At 36.4% G+C, this 21,154-nt stretch overlaps 1 protein-coding gene across 2 annotated transcripts in view; it reads right to left on the bottom strand.

The window, feature by feature from the left end:
- The window catches only part of pitpnm3 (PITPNM family member 3), a 168,645-nt gene that overhangs the window by 13,354 nt on the left and 134,137 nt on the right, over positions 1–21,154 (bottom strand). For both annotated transcript variants that reach the window (XM_087282506.1, NM_001446847.1), the window contains exons 12-14: positions 18,649–18,797; positions 10,639–10,755; positions 3,427–3,543 (exon numbers count right to left, since the gene is read on the bottom strand). In XM_087282506.1, the coding sequence (XP_087138632.1) occupies positions 3,427–3,543; positions 10,639–10,755; positions 18,649–18,797 (383 nt within the window). The remainder of the gene's footprint in view (positions 1–3,426; positions 3,544–10,638; positions 10,756–18,648; positions 18,798–21,154) is intronic.

The raw sequence follows: 21,154 nt of genomic DNA on the forward strand, positions 1-21,154 counted from the left end.
TGTTCTTGATTATAAATATATTAGATATTTTGTATGATACTTATATAAGATATTTAGGTCACACTTTACAATAAGGTTCATTAGTTAATGTTAATTAATGCATTTACTAACATGAACAAACAATGAACAATACATTTACTTCTGTAATTGTTCATGTTAGTGAACGTTAGTTATTGAAAATACAGTAGTTCATTGTTAGTTCATGTTAACTCATGGTGCATTAACTAATGTTAACAAGCATGGACTTGGATGTTAATAACGCATTAGTAAATGTTCAATTATGATTAATAAATGCTGGACATGTGTGGACATGTTAGTAAATGTATTAACTTATGAACCTTATTGTAAAGTGTTACCGATATTTAACTTTTTTTTTGCTTTTTAACATTCTTTAAGTTAATAATGTTTACATTACTACTTAACCAAGATGATTATTACATTGAGAAATACATTTTACGGTGCAATACTGTCAGTCACAATTTCAAATTAAATTAAACTTGAGTGTCTAGTGAAAACACCATGTCACTGGTGCTTAAGTGTGTAGTAAATGAAACCAAGATTAAAGTAAGTAATCGTTATGTATGAATTACTAAAAAACATGCTTGGTTTTATTTTAGCATTAATTCAAATATTCTGACTGATCAGGGGTGCGTTTCCCAAACAATGACGTAACTCATCGTTTGGGGGAAAGAACGATGTAGTGACGAGTGTTTCCCAAAACCCGTAGTGTCTTTGTCATAGATCCATCATTTGAACCACATTAGTTATAACATAAAACACCCATAATTATGCTCTAAATAGGGTGGGAACAACCTTTTTAGAGAAGAACCCCATAATTTATTTGTGCAAATCATATTGTTTTACCAGCACATGCATTTAAAAAGAAAATCCAATATTAGTTTTGGTAAAAACATGCACTCGTTTCCATATTAATTGAACTATACAGTATGTAAATGGCACATCTATGGCTTGTATTTCCTTTACAAATATTATTGAGAACAATGCATATTCTATTTTAACATATAAAATCATCTAAAATAGTTAACATGTACTCTAATATTATAAATTAATCCTATAAATGAATAAATAATGAAGCAATTTATAAAAAAAAAATAAATGTAATATTTATTAGTTATTAGGGTATAAAAATATTTTAATATTATTAATATTAATAAAATTAATGATTTGGGTGATGATTAATGATATTGTTTATTTAAATTTCTTTTTTAAGTCTACCTTATCAAATTAACCACTGCAGAAACCTTCTAACCAACAGGCCCATGTCATATAAAGTACAAATACTTAATAAATAACCTACTATAAATTAAAAGCATTAACAAATGCTATGTTTTTTTGTTTTCAAAGCTTTGGAGATGTAACATAAATTCTGATTTTAAATAATAGGTCACCTATAGCTTTTATCATGAGCCACGGCTGTGTTCAAAATGACAACAATGTTTTCAAAGTGCACTGTGAAGGGAGCGCTATTGTAAACATGAAGACCACTAAATCTGAACTGTAAAAATACTTTGAAAGCAAAATTACACCTATAAGAGTGATGACTTTAATGCATTAAAAAACATTTAAAGAGCCCATATTATGGGTTTTTGAAAATTCCCCTCCATGTAGTGTGTAACACAGCTCTAAGTGAAGTGAAGTATCCAGCTAAGGCTTAAATCTGTAAGAATACAGTGTTTAAAACGGTTGATTCATCTATAAAAGAGTCGACTCGTAGTGCTTCAAACGAGTCGCCTTGATACCGAGTCATTAGGTGTTTCGCCATGACGTACTAACGAAACCAAGTTGTTCACGTGCATGCGCAAACCCGGGAGATTTCAAACCTGAGGCCCCGCCCTCTGACGCAGAAACCCAGACACACACACACAGACCCACACACACACACACACACACAAGCATGCCGGTCGATTGAAGTCACACTGCAGATGGACATTATCGAGGGTCTACCCAAAGATGAAACCTCAGCATTATAACCAAGCAGTTGGAAACTACTGGAAACTTCTGCAAACTACATGCTACAAAGAATACTTTATTTGCGTTTGTTAAAGGAAGGATCAGTAAAGAGTAACTTACTGCTGGACATGTCAGGATGGGTTTCTTCCTCCATTTCTCAAGTGCAAGTACGTGCGATTAAAGTTGTTGCCTCGTTGACTCTAGCTTGCAAATGTATTTAGTTGTGATTTGTTACTTGTAACCGAGTGTACTGCATCAGGCTAACTGGCTATATTCTCTTATCGCGTGCAAAGTCACGTTAAAAACGCGACGTGTGCTGCTTTGTTTACGGAGCTCCGTGGTAGAGGTCTGCATTCCCGCGGCTGTCCCCGCGCGGGAATAAATTTTCGAATAAATCGCGGGAGCGGTCGGTAACGGGTTTATTTTGGGACGGGAGCGGGCTGTCTAGCAATATCACGGATATTGCTATGCTAATGAGAGAGAGAGAGCTTTGCCTGTGTGTCTGCTTGGTGCTTGTGTGTGTGGGTTAGTGCGCACGCGTGCGTATGAGAGAAAGAGACAGCGTGGTTGTCTGGACTGTATAGCTAGGTGATTTTTGGTTTTGTTCTCCCCCGCTCTTTAGCGGGATCGGGCGCGGTGGGCAGAAACCGGGGCGGGTCGGGCACCGGGACAACAAATTCTTAATATAAGCGGGAGCGGTCAGGTTCAGGCTAAAACCTGGCGGGTGCGGGCGGAAGTGGGAGCGTTGTCGTCCGGAGGTGTGTGTGTGTGTGTTTTTGTGTGTGTGTGGCAGCTAAAATCCACGCCTACACTATTGAGCGTATATGAACTGTGATTACTTTTTATATTGCTGATTAGCTATTGGGCATTTCACTCTCTGACTGAAGGCAGTCGACCAATTGCGACAGACTGTCATCGGTCCAATCAGCGCAGATTAGCTTCGCGCTAAGGAGGGGTTTGGGAACAAATGAATCACTGGACGATTCATACAGGAGTCGCTGGGATAATTAGGTAAAAATAAATGCAGATTATAAGACCATGAAAGTGTTTTTTGACCTTGCATGCATATTAGACTGTTGTTGGAGACCCTTACACTCAAGATATGACACTATTTCATGTATAATATGGGCTCTTTAAATGTTTAAATGTTAGAATGTTCTAACCCAATAGGGCATAGGGAGGATAACTGGGAATAGAAGACAACCAAAAACTATTTTTCTAACTACAGCTCCAGAGGTGAAGTTGCATGCATACAAGTTTGCAACACAGTTTTTGAATGTTCGGTGGAACAATGGATTTGGGAAAAGCCAAATCAACAAACAACGGGAATTGCGACCATAGCTGGCAAACAATTGTTTTCGGAAATGCACCCCTGAGTAGAAAAATCAGTAACAATAAAATTCTATAGGCAATGTACAAAATCGAGCGTCATATTCATATTAACAGCTTTCTTACCTTTTCCCCTGTCAGGGTCACCATATCCAGCGGGCCATACATGAAGCGACCGACCAGGGTCTGGTGGCCATCTTCAGTTGCGATGACATCATTGACTCTATGGTTTGCAGTAACGTTCTGCAGACAGAAAGAGGAGATATCAGGCTTTCTGTGTTTCTGCCATTTTCTTACCACAAGAGACTGATATGAAAAATGAAGAAAAGGATAGGAGCATATGACACTGATAATACAGCCATTCACCATTTCTGACATATGGAGAAAAAAAGACAAAGTGGCAGTTTCATAAGTATGCAGTACAAAGTTCTTCCAAAAGAGGGTGTCACGCTCTAATCCTTCCTGTCTTCAATAAATTTCATTTCAGTGATAAAGCTGTTCTACACAGAACCCAGTGAAGATAAATCCTACAGCTCCTGCTGAGGCAGCTGCGCCTAAATGGAAAATTAAAGCAAGCAAAACACAGAGCTATGCAAATCCTGAAAATAACTAGCCACAGTCACCTTCATGCCGGTTGAGGAAGCAGACAAACAGAGAGAGAGAGAGAGGGGGGGGGGAGGGGGGGGAGATAAATGCAAGAAGCTTTTGCTCTGTCGCTTTATAGGACAAATGCAAGACTTTGAGACCGTGTCTGAATTCACAAACGCTTCCACCATAATCCCAAATCGAACCATTCTCAAACATGCACACACACACCAGAGACTATAGTGATAAAATCCATCGGGATACCAAGACTTAAATGAACTGCGGTCTAAAAAAGTGCAGACAGAATAGATTTTTGCCCTTTTTAACAGTTTGAGAAGAGCTTGATTATCTTGTGTGCTAAATATTGCGAATTTGTATGGCAGTGACTGTTAGCATGCTGCTGTTGGGCTTCAAGGGTATACTAGGTTAAGGGCTTTCTCAAGCAAATGATAGAGAGAAAAACGGACTGATGAATATTCCAATTGTTAATAAATTAATAAACATGATATTTTAAGATATTATTAAACAATGACACACAAAAAAATTAAACAATGACACACAAAAAATAATAATAATATGAGAAACTTGATTACAAATTCTAAAGATAAAAATTGTGAGTTTATATAAAAATATTATTTATATAAAACAAATAAATAACAGAGAAATAATTGGAAAATTGAAAATAAACAAATATGACTCACACATGATAATAGGTTAAAAAGTTATGTGTGCAAACAAAGAATTTCTTAATAATCTGTCTGGATATGATAGTACAGAGAGCGCCCTTATAAAGATAACCATTGATTTCCGCCTAAAAAAAACAGTTAAGGCAAATGTCTAACTAACTAACTACCACAGCATACTTCTGGGTAGGCTGGAAACCTGGATTGGGCTGTCTGGGATGGTTCTCAAATGGCTCATATCTTACCTTGAAGAAAGAGGTTACTATGTCAGTATAGGTGACCATAGGTCGGGGTGGACACCCATGACATGTGGAGTCCCACAAGGTTCAATTCTGGCACCTCTTCTGTTCAACCTGTATATGCTCCCACTGAGCCAATAATGAGAAAGAACCAAATCTCCTACCACAGCTATGCTGATGACACTCATTTCTACTTAGCCTTACTGCACAATGACTTCAGCCCCACTGACATTCTTTGCCAATGTATTGATGAAATAAACAGTTGGATGAGTCAGAACTTTCTTCAGTTAAACGAAGAGAAAACTGAAGTCATTGCATATGGGAACAGAGATGAGGTTCTCAAGGTGAATGCCTACCTTGGCTGTAATGGTCGAACAACAAAAAACAAGGTCAAGAATCTTGGTGTTATTCTAGACTCTATTCTGATATGAGTTTCAGTAGTCATGTCAAAGCAGTTACTAAATCAGCATACTATCATCTCAAAAACATTGCAAGAATCAGATGCTTTGTTTCCAGTGAAGACTTAGAGAAACTTGCTCATGCTTTTATCAGCAGCAGAGTGGATTACTATAATGGACTCCTCACTGGCATTCCCAAAAAGACAGTCAGACAGTTGCAGCTCATCCAGAACGCTGCTGCCAGGATTCTGACCAGAACCAGAAAATCAGAGCACATCACACCTGTCCTCAGGTCTTTACACCAGCTCCCAGTTCCATTCAGAATGGATTTCAAAGTATTATTACTTGTCTATAAATCACTAAATGGCCTAGGACCTCAATACATTACAGATATGCTCACTGAATACAAACCTAACAGATCACTTAGATCTTTAGGATCTAAAAAATAGAAATTCGAAGGATTCAAAGCAGGGTGAATCGACAAGGGATGGGCCGGTATAAGATTCTGATGGTACGATAACCTTGGACATAAATATCACAGTTTCATGGTATTGTGATTATTGCTCTAAAATATATTCTTTTTAAATGTCTAGGTAAAAAACAAAACACCCCCCACCCCCTTTGTACACAATATATTTTAATTTGGAAAACATTTAAAATATTTGTAAGCAGTAAACATGTCAGGCTAAATAATTCAAATGAATTATTGACTTTTGTTTCAAAAACATAGATATTTTTTTAAACAGCATCTTTGGATTTTTTTCTGCTTGAGGTACTGTTGTCCTAAAAAAACAAACAAAAAAAAAAAAATAAAAAAATATAACTCATTCCTTAGGATTGGTATTGCAGAAAATTTTGACGGTTTTAAAACCTTGATTTTCCAAACAGCGATATACCTTGAACACAGTTATCGTCCCATGCCTAAAATCAACCTTCAGCAACTGCACCCCCCACTGCTGGAATCAGCTCACAGAAATCATCAGATGTGCTCCAACATTAAGTACAGTTAAACAAACACTGAAAACACATCTGTTTAGCCGTGCCTTTACTGAATGTGCACTGTGCTGTGTCCAACAGATCACATTATTATGTCTTTCTTTTATTTTTTATTCCCTTAAAACCTGTTTAAACACATTTTAATCGGTTTTTAATCATTTTTAATTATTTATTTTTCTTTTTCTTATACTTGTCTCTTTTATTCCTGTTCATCTAAAGAAATTTGAATTACATTGTGTATGAAATGTGCTATAAAAATGAACTTGCCTTGCCTTGATAATTCTTAAATATAGGCATGTGCATTTTTATTACAGTGATAAGCCAAATCGGTTTAATTTTATTAACGATGCAGTAATTTATTTTCAAGTGAAAAAAGTTAACCCCTATGTCTATGTGATATTCAGACACTAGATTTGCCCCATAAAAAAGTTTTGTTGTCCATTTGGCAAAAAACATGAGTCAGATTGCTTTTAAAAAACTCTATGCATTAAAAAAGTTCTAGTTTTCTCATATTAACGCCAATGGCTCCATAAAAATAACTTGCCATGATCTCTTCCGGACAGGAATCTGTGTACTGTGACTTTGTTAATATTAAATTTCTCCTGTTAGCATGGCATAAGCCCACACAGAGCTGTATAGCCCCGAAAATCATTAGCCCACACCAGCTAATGAGACTGATTGCGCAGATTTGTCATTTAATGAAGCGGTTAAACATTCCCCAGCTTGCAGCCATTTGCATATTGATTAAGTCAGTCAATAATTCATCTTGGCATGCGCCCATACATGATTGCCATATGATGGGCTTCCAAACACAAGCACAAACCGCAGCTATACGCACACGGCCAAAACACAGCACAGCTCCATGCGCACTGCTGACACACCTGAATGAATTTTGAATTTCCAGACCCAAAAATGATAACCGGGACAGTCATGGATGTGCGTGGAGCAGATCCAGATTAGCTTGCTGTAAGCCAAAGTGATGTAGACACAAGCACAAACCGATAAAGACATTCAAGGTCTCAAGCGGGAAAACAGCATGACTGCACAGAAACGCCTTTGACTTGAAAGGCTAGCAAGTGCTCGGATCAAATACTACTGAGGCCATCAGGGCATTCAAAAGGGCTGGAATATAACCGCGATTTTTAGATCAAGGTCCCGAGTGATCAAAACACCATTCCCTGTGAAAAGAAAAGGTAGCGGCGATAACGCAGAAGTGTTTCAGTGAGCTATACTTAACCCCATGAAGGACTGGGAAAAAATGGGTCTTTGTTATGGTGGGCTCTTTTGAACACCAACACCCAAGTAACCAGCACAGGCAGTAGTTTCCAGCAGCACTGTTGGGTAATTGTGTTGATGTGCCTCCGAGCTCTAAATCAAGGTCGACTGAGATGCTTATTTTCGTAAAGCACGGATTTCTGCCCACACACACTGAGCCATTGTGCCGTGTTTGAGAAACTCAAAGCCTTGGCAGACGCAGATATTTTTAGTTCCTCTACAATGTCAGGACTCTGCTGCAGTCCACATTTTGCTTGAGTGATATATGTGTGTGTATGTGTGTGCGTCCATCTGAGCTTGCAGACCAGTCAGAAATAAGGCAGGCCTCAAGGAAAAAAATGTCATTGCCTGTGACAAAATCACCCTGGATTTTTAGAAAAATCTAAATGTTAAGTGACAGCAGATAGTAGAGACAATAGAGTTGACACAGAGGATAGGCAATTACTTTAAATGTAATTCCAACCTGGCCCATACAAAAAATATATATGTCATTAAACTTTTATATATATATATACACACACACACACACACACACACACACACACACACACACATATATATATATATATATATATATATATATATATATATATATATATATATATATATATATATATATATATATATATATATATATATATATATATATATATATATATAAACATCTATTTATCTATCTATCTATCAATATATTATATATATATATATATATATATATATATATGAGCTGGTCAAAATATATATGAACATATATGACTACCAAATATACACTGTGGCTGCGTCCGAAACCGCATACTTTCATACTATATAGTACGCCAAAATCAGTATGCGAGCTGAGTAGTATGTCCGAATTCATAGAATTCGAAAATCAGTAGGCGAGAAGTACCCGGATGACTTACTACTTCCGACGAGATTCTGAAGTGCGCAGCCCATGCACGCTGCGCTATCCCATAATGCCCCGTGAGAGAATTCATGAATGGAAGTGGGGCGACGCAACTGACGCAGGTAGGTCAAGTGACCATGACAAAATGGCGGATGTAGTTCGTCCGAATTCCATTCATACTTTTCACATTCATACTGTATAGAACATACTTTTCTAACGGCCGAGTAGTACGTTTAAATTCAAATGCAGTACCTACTGAGTAGTAGGCGGTTTCGGACGCAGCCTGTGTCTCAAAAAAACCCAAGCAATAATATTTCATACAAAATAAGTCTGCTTATCGAACTACAGAAATAAGAATGACTAAATTTCTAACTGGAATAACTCTTAAAAACAGTCCTTTTATTTACTTTCCTTGGCGATGACATAATGATAACATAAATATTTTTAGCCGCGTAAGGCCTAAATAAAAATGGTGTTTTCGAATGAAGATAAGAGTTTTATCAAAGGTTTAAAAGAACTGAAAGGGTACAGTGCTTCACATTTTCTTCATAAATCTCCAACTAAAAACTGGACAACAGGTGGATTGGATTATTTGTTGGTAAACATGGATTGTACTAGATTGGCATGTATGAAAATATGACCACTGTAAAAGACATGGTACACTACAGAGCCAAGAGGATGCAGGAGAAGAAGGTAATGCAGTGATATAAATCAGGAGAGGAGGAAAACGTTGACATACAGTATAATATAACTTCATCTTCTTGCCATCTAATTGCGATATATAATTAAAGTTGAATGTAGTTTGACGAAATTCTAACTGAATTAATTTTGCTTGGATTTTTTTTTGAGATACGGTGTAGTATCAGTTCACTCCGCTACTTATTTGGCACATGTGCTTATAATGTGTAATTATTACCCGTTTAACTCAACATTCCCATGCTGCATATTTCATATGTTTCTCTTTTCATTTTAGACATTTGTTGTCATTCAACCATACAGTAAGTGCCCTGCAAAGTGGACTCAACATGATATTCTGCCATGATTTCATTTTGAAGGGAGATTATGTATTTCATTTTAATGGCATGTTAGGGTATGTGAATTTATATTGTATTTATTTACAGAGGTATATTATGTAACACAATTCTCTAGTAAGAAGACACTGCAGGCAGTTCTTTTGCAATAGTACTTCACTTCAGAGTCTTCATTTGAGTCTTTGCATGACAGAAAGGTCTGGCTGCAGACCCGCACATGCACGCCAAGACATGCATTCTCAGACACATGAACTCAGAAAAGCTAGTCATATCAATATGAAGGGTAGGGTTAGGTGTACACATTAAAAGCATGCATGTCTGAGTGCACGTACAAGTCTGCAGGCAGACACTTTACAGAAGGTTTCTAAGTAAAATAAAGGTTTCTCTTGCTCAGGTAGAGAGCAGTGAGGTGGAAGGGAGCAGAGAGGAATGCAGACTATGTACCTGCCAACCTGATACGAGATCATGCATGGGACTTTTTTTAATGAGTCTGTTAAATAAGAGAGACATGCTAATGTAAGTATATACAGAGTGGTGGAGCATGAGGACCATGATTTAGAAACACTGCTAAGTGAACATCTAAAGAAAAAATTGGCAAAAGTGCATTAAGTACTTACAGTAACAAACTAATTTAAACCAAAAAGGCCAATTTTTAAGACAGTAGTTGAGAGAATCTATAAATCTGAATGAATATTATAACATTTTCATTGTTTAGGACTGATCTGAAGATTATCAGTCGCTGGTTAACTTTTTTCCTCCAATAATCTGTCTAACTCAGATGCATGTCACAAAATGGATAAAAAGATATGCCACTACTTTTATTACTTTCTGACTTTAAACATCCAACACTGACATGACAAATTTTAAAACAACTACCAGTCAATAACCAATAAAGTCCCAACATATCACGCAATGCAGTTTTTATATGGTTAGAAAAACAATATGCTTACATATTAGGCACTGGAAAATCAATTCCAAGAGGCAAATGCTGCCACTTAATAAAAATCTGACACTTCTGCAGATGAGAACTTCAATCACACTGCCATCTAACTTACGGATAACATTACTCAGCAGATTTCAAGCACACAGGTCTACAATTAATCACAGCAGACACTTATAACGAAGAGTAAATTGCATGACGTCGTCGGCAGGTCTGGATGATTGCACAAATCTTAATGGTGCTTGGACGCCTTACAGTGCATGAAAGAATGTGTTTTTCTCAACACAATGTGCTGTGTTTGTCCTTACCCTAAGTTTGACGTGTGTACGTCTGCGGAGCCACTTCTCTCTGGGACTTGAAGGAGAGAAGGGGGCCGAGTCACAGTTGTCCATCTCTTGGGCTTTCACATAATCGCAGTGCATCACCTGTCAATCAATCACACAGAAATTAGCAGATAATCATTACTGCACCCAAGAGACTGTGCGACCTTTAACGCAGGTCAAAGGTGAAGTGTGTAATTTCTGCAGCATGCAATTGCAATTTTTATTTTTAAATCCCAGAATTTATTGCAAATAAGTGCCTCAAACTGCATTATTATAAAACACTCCAGGTAAATTTATTTGAACATTTGAAGGAATATGAAGGAATGAATAAATGACACCCTCAAGTGAAAAGAACACTTGAGGGTGTCATTCATTCATTCCTTCATATTCTTTTCGGCTTAGCGTCTTTATTAATCAGGGGTTGCCACAGCGGAATGAACCACCAACTTATCCAGCATTTGTTTTACGCATATGTTTCCGATCATCTCCATATGTGGAAAATTCGGATGTTGAAATAGTTGAACTGCTGCGACTAGACCTTATGCAACTGGCCGACCGGATGTGATGTTATCCAGTGTTTTGTTAGCAGATCCATTTTTTTCGTTATTTTTTTTATTCAGAAACCGGTTGATATAAAAAAAAAAAATTTCTATTCATAAATGAGTAATAAAAAATATTCTTTTATGTTGTATCCACATTCCCTCTAAAATATTTAGCGGTCTATGAGTTTTTAGTATTCATTCATTCAACTACAGTAAAGGCTGGAGAATAAAGGCTTTTGTTTTTGCACTCCTTTATTTCGGATACTGCGAGAACAGCTTCTTTACCATGGTGCACGACAAAACCGAAAATTCTGTGCAACTGCCACAAGGGGCGTATTCCAACAGTTGTGTCCTAATGTTGTGTGCATTGAAAAAAACGGCTTGAGGGTTTTGTCTGTTTCGCAAATCTAATATATGCTTTGGGTATGCTTAAATGTATGTTTCAGATAAGTTGTTCTTGTACATACCCTAAACGCAATCAATAGTGGTTTCAAAAGCAAAAGTAAAAGAAATGTGCATTGTGACCATTTATTTTACCTTGATTTTGCATTGCTTTTGTGGAAGCGTGCCTCACTGGAATCAAACCTAAAAACTGTGAAAAGTAAGCTACTGAGCAAAATGACAATACCAGAAAAGTTGTCAATTTTAACCCAATTGTGCCAAAACTTTTATAAATAGTTTCATGCATGTAGCCTTGTTATTAGTGTCCTTTATGAACATGTTTTGCATTTTTTCTATAAAATTGTATTTGAATATGAGGCCACTATGGCACTTGAAATCTTTCATTTGGTTGATTGACAAATTGAGAAATTCATTCAATCATTATTATTTTTTTTTTGGCTTAGTCTCTTTATTAATCAGGTGTCACCACAGATGAATGAACCACCAACTTATGCAACATGTGTTTTACGCAATGGACGCCTTTCTAGCTGCAACCCATCACTGGGAAAAATTTATACACACTCATTCACACACAAACACTACGGAACATGTGTTTGGACTTGTGAGAGAAACCGGAGCACCCGAAGGAAACCCATGCAAACAAGAGGAGAACATGAAAATTCCACACAGAAATGCCAACTGGCCAAGCCGAGGCTTGAACCAGCGACTTTCTTGCTGTGAGGTGATTGTGCTACTCACTGCGCCACCGTGATGCCCTCATTGAGAAATTAAACATGGATATCACGTAGAAAGTTACTTATAAAAGAAAAATGGCAACTATGAACTTCGGCTGCCAGTGGGCTAAAATGGGTTAAGATAGATGAGTAAAACGTACTTGATTACAAATAGACATTGTTACGTTTTTTGTGGTATTTGTTTTGTGTTGTGGTAAGAATTGCATAAAATAATCCTTTATTTATCGATAATATGTCCCTGTAAATATTATTAGTGTGAAAAAGAACAAAAGTTGTGGCCATCATACTGCTTCGCTGTGTTAATTTAAGCATGAAATGGCAAATAAACATATGTTCAATTAAATCTTCGCAGTTGCACAAAAAAAAAAAAAAAAAACGTAGGCTGAAGCACACATTTCCTATGAGCCTGTGTTGTGCAGTATGTTATGCAGTGTTAAGTCAAACTATGAATCAGCAGCATTGTCCCTTTTTTCTGAAGGAATGAATAGTCAAGCTGCAATCATATTCCATCTTGGCGGAGATAATAAAGAAAGCTATTTTCAACACACAAACAAAACAACACAGCATTCTTTAAACGCTGCAAATATACTGGTCTGATTGAATCAGAATGCAGGTGTAAATACTATAAATCTGAAAGATTGTCACATTAACTGTTTCCTACAGCAATGTAACACTACCGTGAGAAAAATACCAACAATCAAAAGAGACTTTTATGACCTCTGGTATTTCACCAAGAAATCTCTCAGTAGATTCAGCTGATGTAGATGAAACGTCTTTGTTGCTGTAGCATTTGAGCTGGATCAAAGAGATCATGTTTACCAGTCTTCATATTATTCTTAAGGCTTGAAGATTTGCTGAATGTGAGGCAATAGCTGCCCTTGAGAACTTGAATCTTCGAAAAGTCACAGCAAACTTTGTCTCTGATATAGGTGTTTATATTGTGTACAGACTGTTAGTGGGTGTGTTACAGTAACTTAATACCACTAACATCATGATAAGACTCAATTTATCACTGTAAAAACAGGCTAATCAATCTCAAAAAAAGTTTTTCAGGATCTAAAAATGGGGTGGAGTTGGTAAAGTGTGCAAATAAAAATGATTAAATACAAAAATAATATGCAACATAAAAAGTAAAACTGTCGGGTACTAAAACCGACACCTACTTCAGTTAAAGACACAAGCTGTCGACCGCTCAAACAAAACCATTGCTCTATTGATTCCAAAGCTTTATGAATTTCTTTATTCTGTTGAACACAAAATAAGATATTTCAAAAATATTACACACTGACTTCCATAGTAGGAAAATCAAATACTATGGGAGTCTAAGGTTTCTGACATTTCCAACATTTTTTTAATGTTAAACAGATAAAAGAAATGTATTCAGCTTCAAGTAAAGTATAAGTATAAAATAATAGAAATTGTGGGGTGAATTATCTCATTAATCTGCATAAGCAATTGCTTGAATCAGCTAAATTGACCTTCAAAAATTAGAAATAATGGGTCTGATTTACAAACTTAGAATAGAAACCTTCCTAAAAGTGAACGTACAACAGAATATATTATTTATTAATTTATTCATTAATGATTATGGCTCATATGACAATTTAAAGAGATTCAATTAAGTCAGTTATTTAGTTAAATGTGTTTATTTATGCAGGCGAGGCAGTGGCGCAGTAGGTAGTGCTGTTGCCTCACAGCAAAAAGGTCGCTGGGTCGATGGTTCGAACCTCAGCTCAGTTGGCGTTTCTGTTTGGAGTTTGCATGTTCTCCCTGCCTTTGCGTGGGTTTCCTCCAGGTGCTCCGGTTTCCCCCACAGTCCAAAGACATGCGGTACAGGTGAATTGGGTAGGCAATATTGTCCGTAGTGTATCAGTGTGCGTGTGTGAATGTGTGGGTGGATGTTTCCCAGAGATGGGTTGTGGCTGGAAGGGCATCCTCTGCGTAAAAACTTGCTGGATAAGTTGGCGGTTCATTCTGCTGTGGCGACCCCGGATTAATAAAGGGACTAAGTCGACAAGAAAATTAATGAATGAATGAATGTTTATTTATGCAGGTTTCCAACCCCGTTTTGTGCATTTATAAATGACACCCAATGTCTTGGTGATTAAAGAGCCTTTGGTATGGATTTTTAAAAAAGACCTTCCATGCAGTGTGTAACACAGATCTAGGTGAAGTGAAATATCCAGCTAAGGCTTAAATCTGAAAGTCTGAACTAAATCTGAACTATTGATTTATCTATAAAAGAGTTGACTCAGAGTGATTCAAATGAATCGCCAGTGTAAATAATCTTTAGATGTGTCTGCTTGACGTCGATACGGAACTCAAGCCTCGTCTATTTGTTGCGCTCGCTGACCCGGGAAAATTTAAATGCCCAGCCCCACCCACAAACATTGTAGAAAGATAAAGAGGAAGACAAACACTTTAGCAGATCCCAGTTGAATCATGTTGCGATGACACTGTGCTCTGACGCTGTGCTTCACTACCCAAAGATGAGGCTATGAAGAGTCAAAATTAGTGGTTAAAGTTAATTTTTGCAAAATACCTCAGCATTATAGCCCCAGCCTTGTGCTGTGTTCCTGTCATTTTTCTGACTAGTGCTACAGCAATCTATACGCTTACAACGGTGGATTCTTCAGCTTTTGGTAGGGCGACGCAGTGGTGCAGTAGGTAGTGCTGTGGCCTCACAGCAAAAAGGTTGTTGGTTCGAGCCTCATCTGGGTCAGTTGGTGTTTCTGTGTGGAGTTTGCATATTCACCCTGTGTTCACGTGGGTTTTCTTCGGATGCTCCAGTTTCCTCCACAGTCCAATCCCATGCGGTACAGGTGAATTGGGTAGGCTAAATTGTCCGTTGTATATGAGTGTTTGTATGAACGAGTGTATGAATGTTTCCCAGAAATGGGAAGCTGGAGGGGCGTCCGTTGTGTAAAAATGTGCTGGATAAGTTGGCAGTCCATTCTGCTGTGGCGACCCCAGATTAATAAAATAACTAAGCCAAAAAGAAAATAAATAAATGAATGAGTTGGAAATGGATCATTTCCTTTCTCCAGTTCACAAGTGTAAGTAAGTGTTATAACAATGGTTGCCTCCTTGTTTTCTCTAGCTTGCAAAATGTGTATTTAATTGTGTTTAGTTACTTGTTACCACTCCACGTGGCTTGTACTGTATCTGGTTAACTCTTTATATTCTCATATCGCGTCTAAAGCCACATTGAAATCGTGACATGTGACGCTTTCTTCATAGGTTTAAACACGTTTTGTGAGCTAACGATCCTCTGCTGTTTGTCATTGCTATGGCCACCATCAGCTGTTCCTACACATGTGAGGCAGTCAAGTTTCAAAATAGTTCAGCTTTTCCTATTGTGCGGGTTATTACTGAATGTGTGTTATGATTAGGAATAGAGCAATATGCTGGTGTTTAACTGCATTGCTTTAATGCACTACTGCTATGGGCTCACACTTATACTCTGCAATCTGACTAAAAAACTGTTGATAATCCGTGGTGGGCATTTCTCTCTGCCTCACGCTGAACACAGACGATCAATCACCACAGACTGGGTCATCGGACCAATCAGTGCAGATTAGCATTGTGCTAAAGAGGGGATTGGGAACAAATGAATCACTGAACAAATTATATATGAGTCGTTGGAATAATTAGGTAAAAACAAATGCATATTATAGGGCAATGAAAGTGTTTTTTGTTCTGCATGCATACCAGACTGTTGTTAGAGACCACCAAAACCAAAATATGACCTTTTATAATCCATAATAGGGGCTCTTTAACTAAAACATGACTAGCTTAAGTGAAATAAAAACATAAATTAGTAAAAAACATTACAATTAAAAATAGTAACACTATAACAGTAAAATAGCACGTCACATGATACGGTCAAAAAATGAAGAAAAATCCTAGAGTTTCTCATATTAAATGACTCATATTCAAATCTCTGAATGACTGTACTCTCTTTATCGAGACTCCATCCTTTCACATGACATTTGAAAATGTGTAAGTGGTGTGTAATGACTTGATCATGTCATAATTGCATCTCCAGTGATAACCTTCCATTTAGCAGTCCCAGAGGGAAGCAAAATACACTAAGGAGAGTTAGCACAAACAGATTAGACCAAATGCATAAAACATGAAACCAAAGCTCAAAATATGCACACAGATAACAACATAATCTGATGTGCGACACCTAAACCGAACACTGCAGCTGGAACTCTTGTCAGCTCTATCTCTCTCTCTTTCAAGCAGGCGAAGAAAATTATAAAAGAAACGCATTCAGAAAGATAGATTGGTCTGTGATTTGCCTAAATTGACTACTTCCTCCCCACCTGTGCCGCGACCGCTTCTTAAGAATGAATTTAATAAGAGGTGCCATTTGCATTTGACACTCTCAAGTGAAGCCCGGGTACATCTGCATTGAGTACTACATCAGCGATTTGATCTTCAAAAGTCTCTGAAAGTGAAGGATGTGCCACATTTATTTGTCTCTCAGCCAGAGGTACAGCTGATGTGAATAAAAAAGCTTTTAGAATAAGATACATTCCTTTCAGTTAAATCGAAAAAAAAAAAAATCAGCTCAAACGACTGAGGAACGAAGGGTTCAAGCTAGGAACATATTAAGAGAAAGAGACTGTTGATAGAGAACAGATAGAGGTTGTGAGAACAGCGTATCTAAAATCTGTCTATGGTAAAAGGCAAGTCCTGCAGTCTTGTCACGTAGTACTAATTTGATTTCTCTGGCAAGGGAAGAGCAATAGTCGGGGAGTCTGAAGTTATTTACGATTGTTTGACCTTAAAGATGCACAATAAAACAAAAACAAAACGATACATCTTTCAAAATCTGACTGGGACTTGGGTGGTTGTCTTACACACACAGTTCAGTAATTTACTGCAGTAAAAGTGAAAAGGCAGGTAAACAAAACAGTGTATAGGTGAATCTTTAATTTTCGTCTACTAGATATACCTATTACTTTACAAATAATAATAATATTACAACTAACATCAGGTTAACTCTAAAAATAATGTTTCACGTTTTTTAAAGACATTTTGCACTAAAAACATTAACTTAAAGACTCTCACTAAAGTATTTTTGACCATCACTGCGTCCTGAATAAAGCTTCAATTATCATGAATTAATTACATGGAATTTCATATTCTTAGAGTTTTGATATATATATATATATATATATATATATATATATATATATATATATATATATATATATATATATATATATATATATATATATATATATATATATATATATATATATAAATACAACAAAAAACAGGCAATGAGTCTTGACTAATTAGTGTTGCCACATATTCACATATATAATATGAACAAGAAATTGTGAACAAGCCCATAAAAACAACCTCAAACATCTTTTTTCATAGAAACAAATAGGCCACATACTGAAATATTGCAAACTGCACTTGGCTCTTTCATTCAACTGTAGTGCTTCAGGTGGTTTACAAGCAACAGTACTGTGAGTTTATAATATGCTAACATAGTAACTTGTCAAGAGTGTACATAAACATAACATAACTTCTTTGTAGACTGTCTTTAGTTAAAATCACAGACCATAATAAATATTTAATTAGTAGTTGATGTCAGCAGTGCAAGATACTGACATAACCTTACTAATAGTGTCAACCATCATGAGCATTTTTAAACGAAAGAAGACTGTCTCAATTACAATATTACAAGTGCAGATGGTGACAACTAACTGTTAAATGTATTTGTACTTGTCATTGAATTGTGACAAGTGACAAGTGAAGTATTTAAGTCACAGAATCATTCATTCAACTGATTAAAAGACTATAATAGACGGCACTATCCAGTAAATTACTAGTTATTTCATTTAATTGTACATTTTTTATTATGATTTTTAGTTCAACCAGAATTTTTCAGATCTACAGTAGTATGCTGTTAAAAAATAAAAATAAAAACAAGCCATGTTTTAATACCCACAGGGGCAGGCTTTACTAACAACATGCATCACAAATTTTTTCTCATAAAAAAATACTGTAAGGATGTACTAAAGAAATGTAGTGGAAAAATAGTTATTACACAGTTATTTCTGGAGATGAACTCATTGCACACATATTTATGGAAAGACTGCGTTTAAGCTAATCATGCAGTGGATTTAAGGTTTGCTATATTATTTGCATAATTTTTATTCTTATTGCTGCTTTTATGGGCTTACACTCTGAGACATGATTTACTCTGTTTAGTAAACATGTCCCTTGGAGTTAGGGGTTCCAAAAAAGCAAATGACTATTGATTATGCATGGCTCATCATCTACTGTACCTGTCGCAGAAGGAAGGCGACAACATCAGTAGATTCCCAGTAGGACGCATGGAACAGGTGAGGCAGAGCCACCGTGGGGAAAGATGTCAGGACGTCTGGGCAGTAAAGAGCATAATCCAACCGCTTAGACCCCCACCAGCTGCTGGAGACTAACACACATAGAAAAAAACACACACAATCAACTGAGTTAAGCTGAGATTGCTGCTTTTCTGACCACAGAAGAAATTTGTATCATGCTTTTCTCCACACACAAAAAAAAATGAACCAAATACGGCTTTCAACAATGATAATGAAAATGTTAGTTCAGCACTAAATCGGCACATTAGAAGGATTTTTTAAGAATCATGTGATACTGACAACGAGCGTAATGATGCACAAGTTTAGGTTTGCCACCGTACACAGTAAAAAATATCTGTAAATGACTTGTAGCAGTTTTCTGTATTTTGCGATTCATGTTTTTATTTTGTATTTCCCACTTTATTTATGCTTTTGAATCGCATTATGGGACCTTGACCTTTCTTCCGAGATAAACCTTGAAAAGTTTGAAAAAGCTAATTTTCTTGACCGTTAAAGCAGGGGTACCCAAACTTTTTTGTATAAAGACTCAAAAATCAAATATCATTATGAGCCTTGGGCTGAAGGTAAATGTACCAAACTTATTACATTCATTCATTCATTCATTTTCTTTTTGGCTAAGTCCCTTTATTAATCAGCGGAATTAACCACCAACTTATCCAGCATATGTTTTATACAGTGGATGCCCTTGCAGCTGCAACCCATCACTGGGAAACATCCCAACACACTCCTCACACATACACTACGGACAATTTAGCATTCCCAATTCCTCAATTCAATTTAGCCTTCCCAATTCACATGTTTTTAGACTGTGAGAGAAACTGGAGCACCCGGAGGAAATCTATGTGAACACAGAGATAACATGCAAACTCTACACAGAAATGCCAACTGACCCAGGCGGAGTTTGAACCAGTGACCCTCTTGCTGCAAGGCGATCGTGCTACCCACTTCGTCTCTGTGCTACAATACAATTACTTTACAAATTACATTACATTACAAGTTGCCATGGGTAATTTATAACTTATTTCATAATATTTAAAAATAAATAAAAAACATTCATTTAAATTGTAATAATGCAGTATAACTTTTTAAATGATAATTTATTGCAATAAAAACATAACAGTGAACAGTGGAGTTAAATGTTGAATAGTCAAGCAGAATCTGCCTTTGCCTTGACATGTACATTTTTAACTAAATCTGATTAATTGACAGTATTTAATTGAAACATTTAATTTCAGTCAGCTTTTTACAATAATAAAAAGGTTACATTAGATTTGAAATGACAATCTCTATAACATCTCCATCATTTTTCCTTTCTTCTCAGATGGGATGGCAGGCTAAATTGAAGGTTACCATGAGCCAACTTTGGCCCGCGGACCCTAGTTTGGGTATCTCTGGTTTAAAGTGCTATATTGTTAGGGTTGGTGTTGCATATTACAGTACAATTACCTTGTAATAAACTTCCAGTTTATTTTCTGTTAATTTTTTAGACTTATTTCTCTCTATATACTGTTTCTTATACATTATATTACTTCAAACTACTACAATATAAACAAAAGTTACTTTGTTAAACTGTAGAATTGAATTTTCAACATCAAAGGTCAACAGAGCAGAAATCAAGGCCCCATAATGCAATTCACAACCGCAAATAAACAGAAAACACTTTAAAATATGGATCCTGTTAATTAACAGATATTTTTAAAGTGCATGAATACATTGTTAAACTGTAACAATTAATCAAATGAATAGTGTAAAAAAAGGTGTCTGGCAAACACACAACCTTTACTTTTAATGACTTACATCTACTGTGTGAACATTGTGCCATCTAATCAATATTCATGAGCCAGGCTTAAAGGGTTTAAAATGCATTTCTGCACTATTAGGACCTCTGTTTAAAGAAGAAAAAACATATTGGAGAATAATGCTAAACATTACGGCACATTCACTCTATTGTACCATTCTGTTTTTCTTGTTAGAGGCAGACAGATCTTGTAAGAATAAAAAAGTGTCAATAAAAGTGCCATGTTTTAGACTAATAAACTGCCATTATGCCTCTTCTCTGCAGAGAGATATGATCTACTTGAACAGAGTTAAATACACTGCAGCAGGTCTTTTGGCAGCACAGAGAGCCCTTTAAACTACATTGCTTGGCTGGATAGCAGAAAACATCAATCCACCTTTTTCCAAGTGAGACTACTGTGTTTTAAATTATGTTTGGGGAACTTCCTTTTTTAAAAAAAAAAACCCTGGAACAAATCATTTTAAATAATACGCTTGTGCTACATATAATCCACATCAAACAGAGGTACATTCGGCTTTGTGGTTTATTTTTATCCATCATGAAAATAAATAACATTCCACTTGGTATTTTGAAATTAGTATAAATAGCATATCTTTTGAGCACTTACTGTATTCTTTACACTACAGTTAT

This window comes from Danio rerio, chromosome 15 (assembly GCF_052040795.2).
Source record: "Danio rerio strain M-AB ecotype USA chromosome 15, GRCz13ab, whole genome shotgun sequence".
Taxonomy (NCBI): domain Eukaryota; kingdom Metazoa; phylum Chordata; class Actinopteri; order Cypriniformes; family Danionidae; genus Danio; species Danio rerio.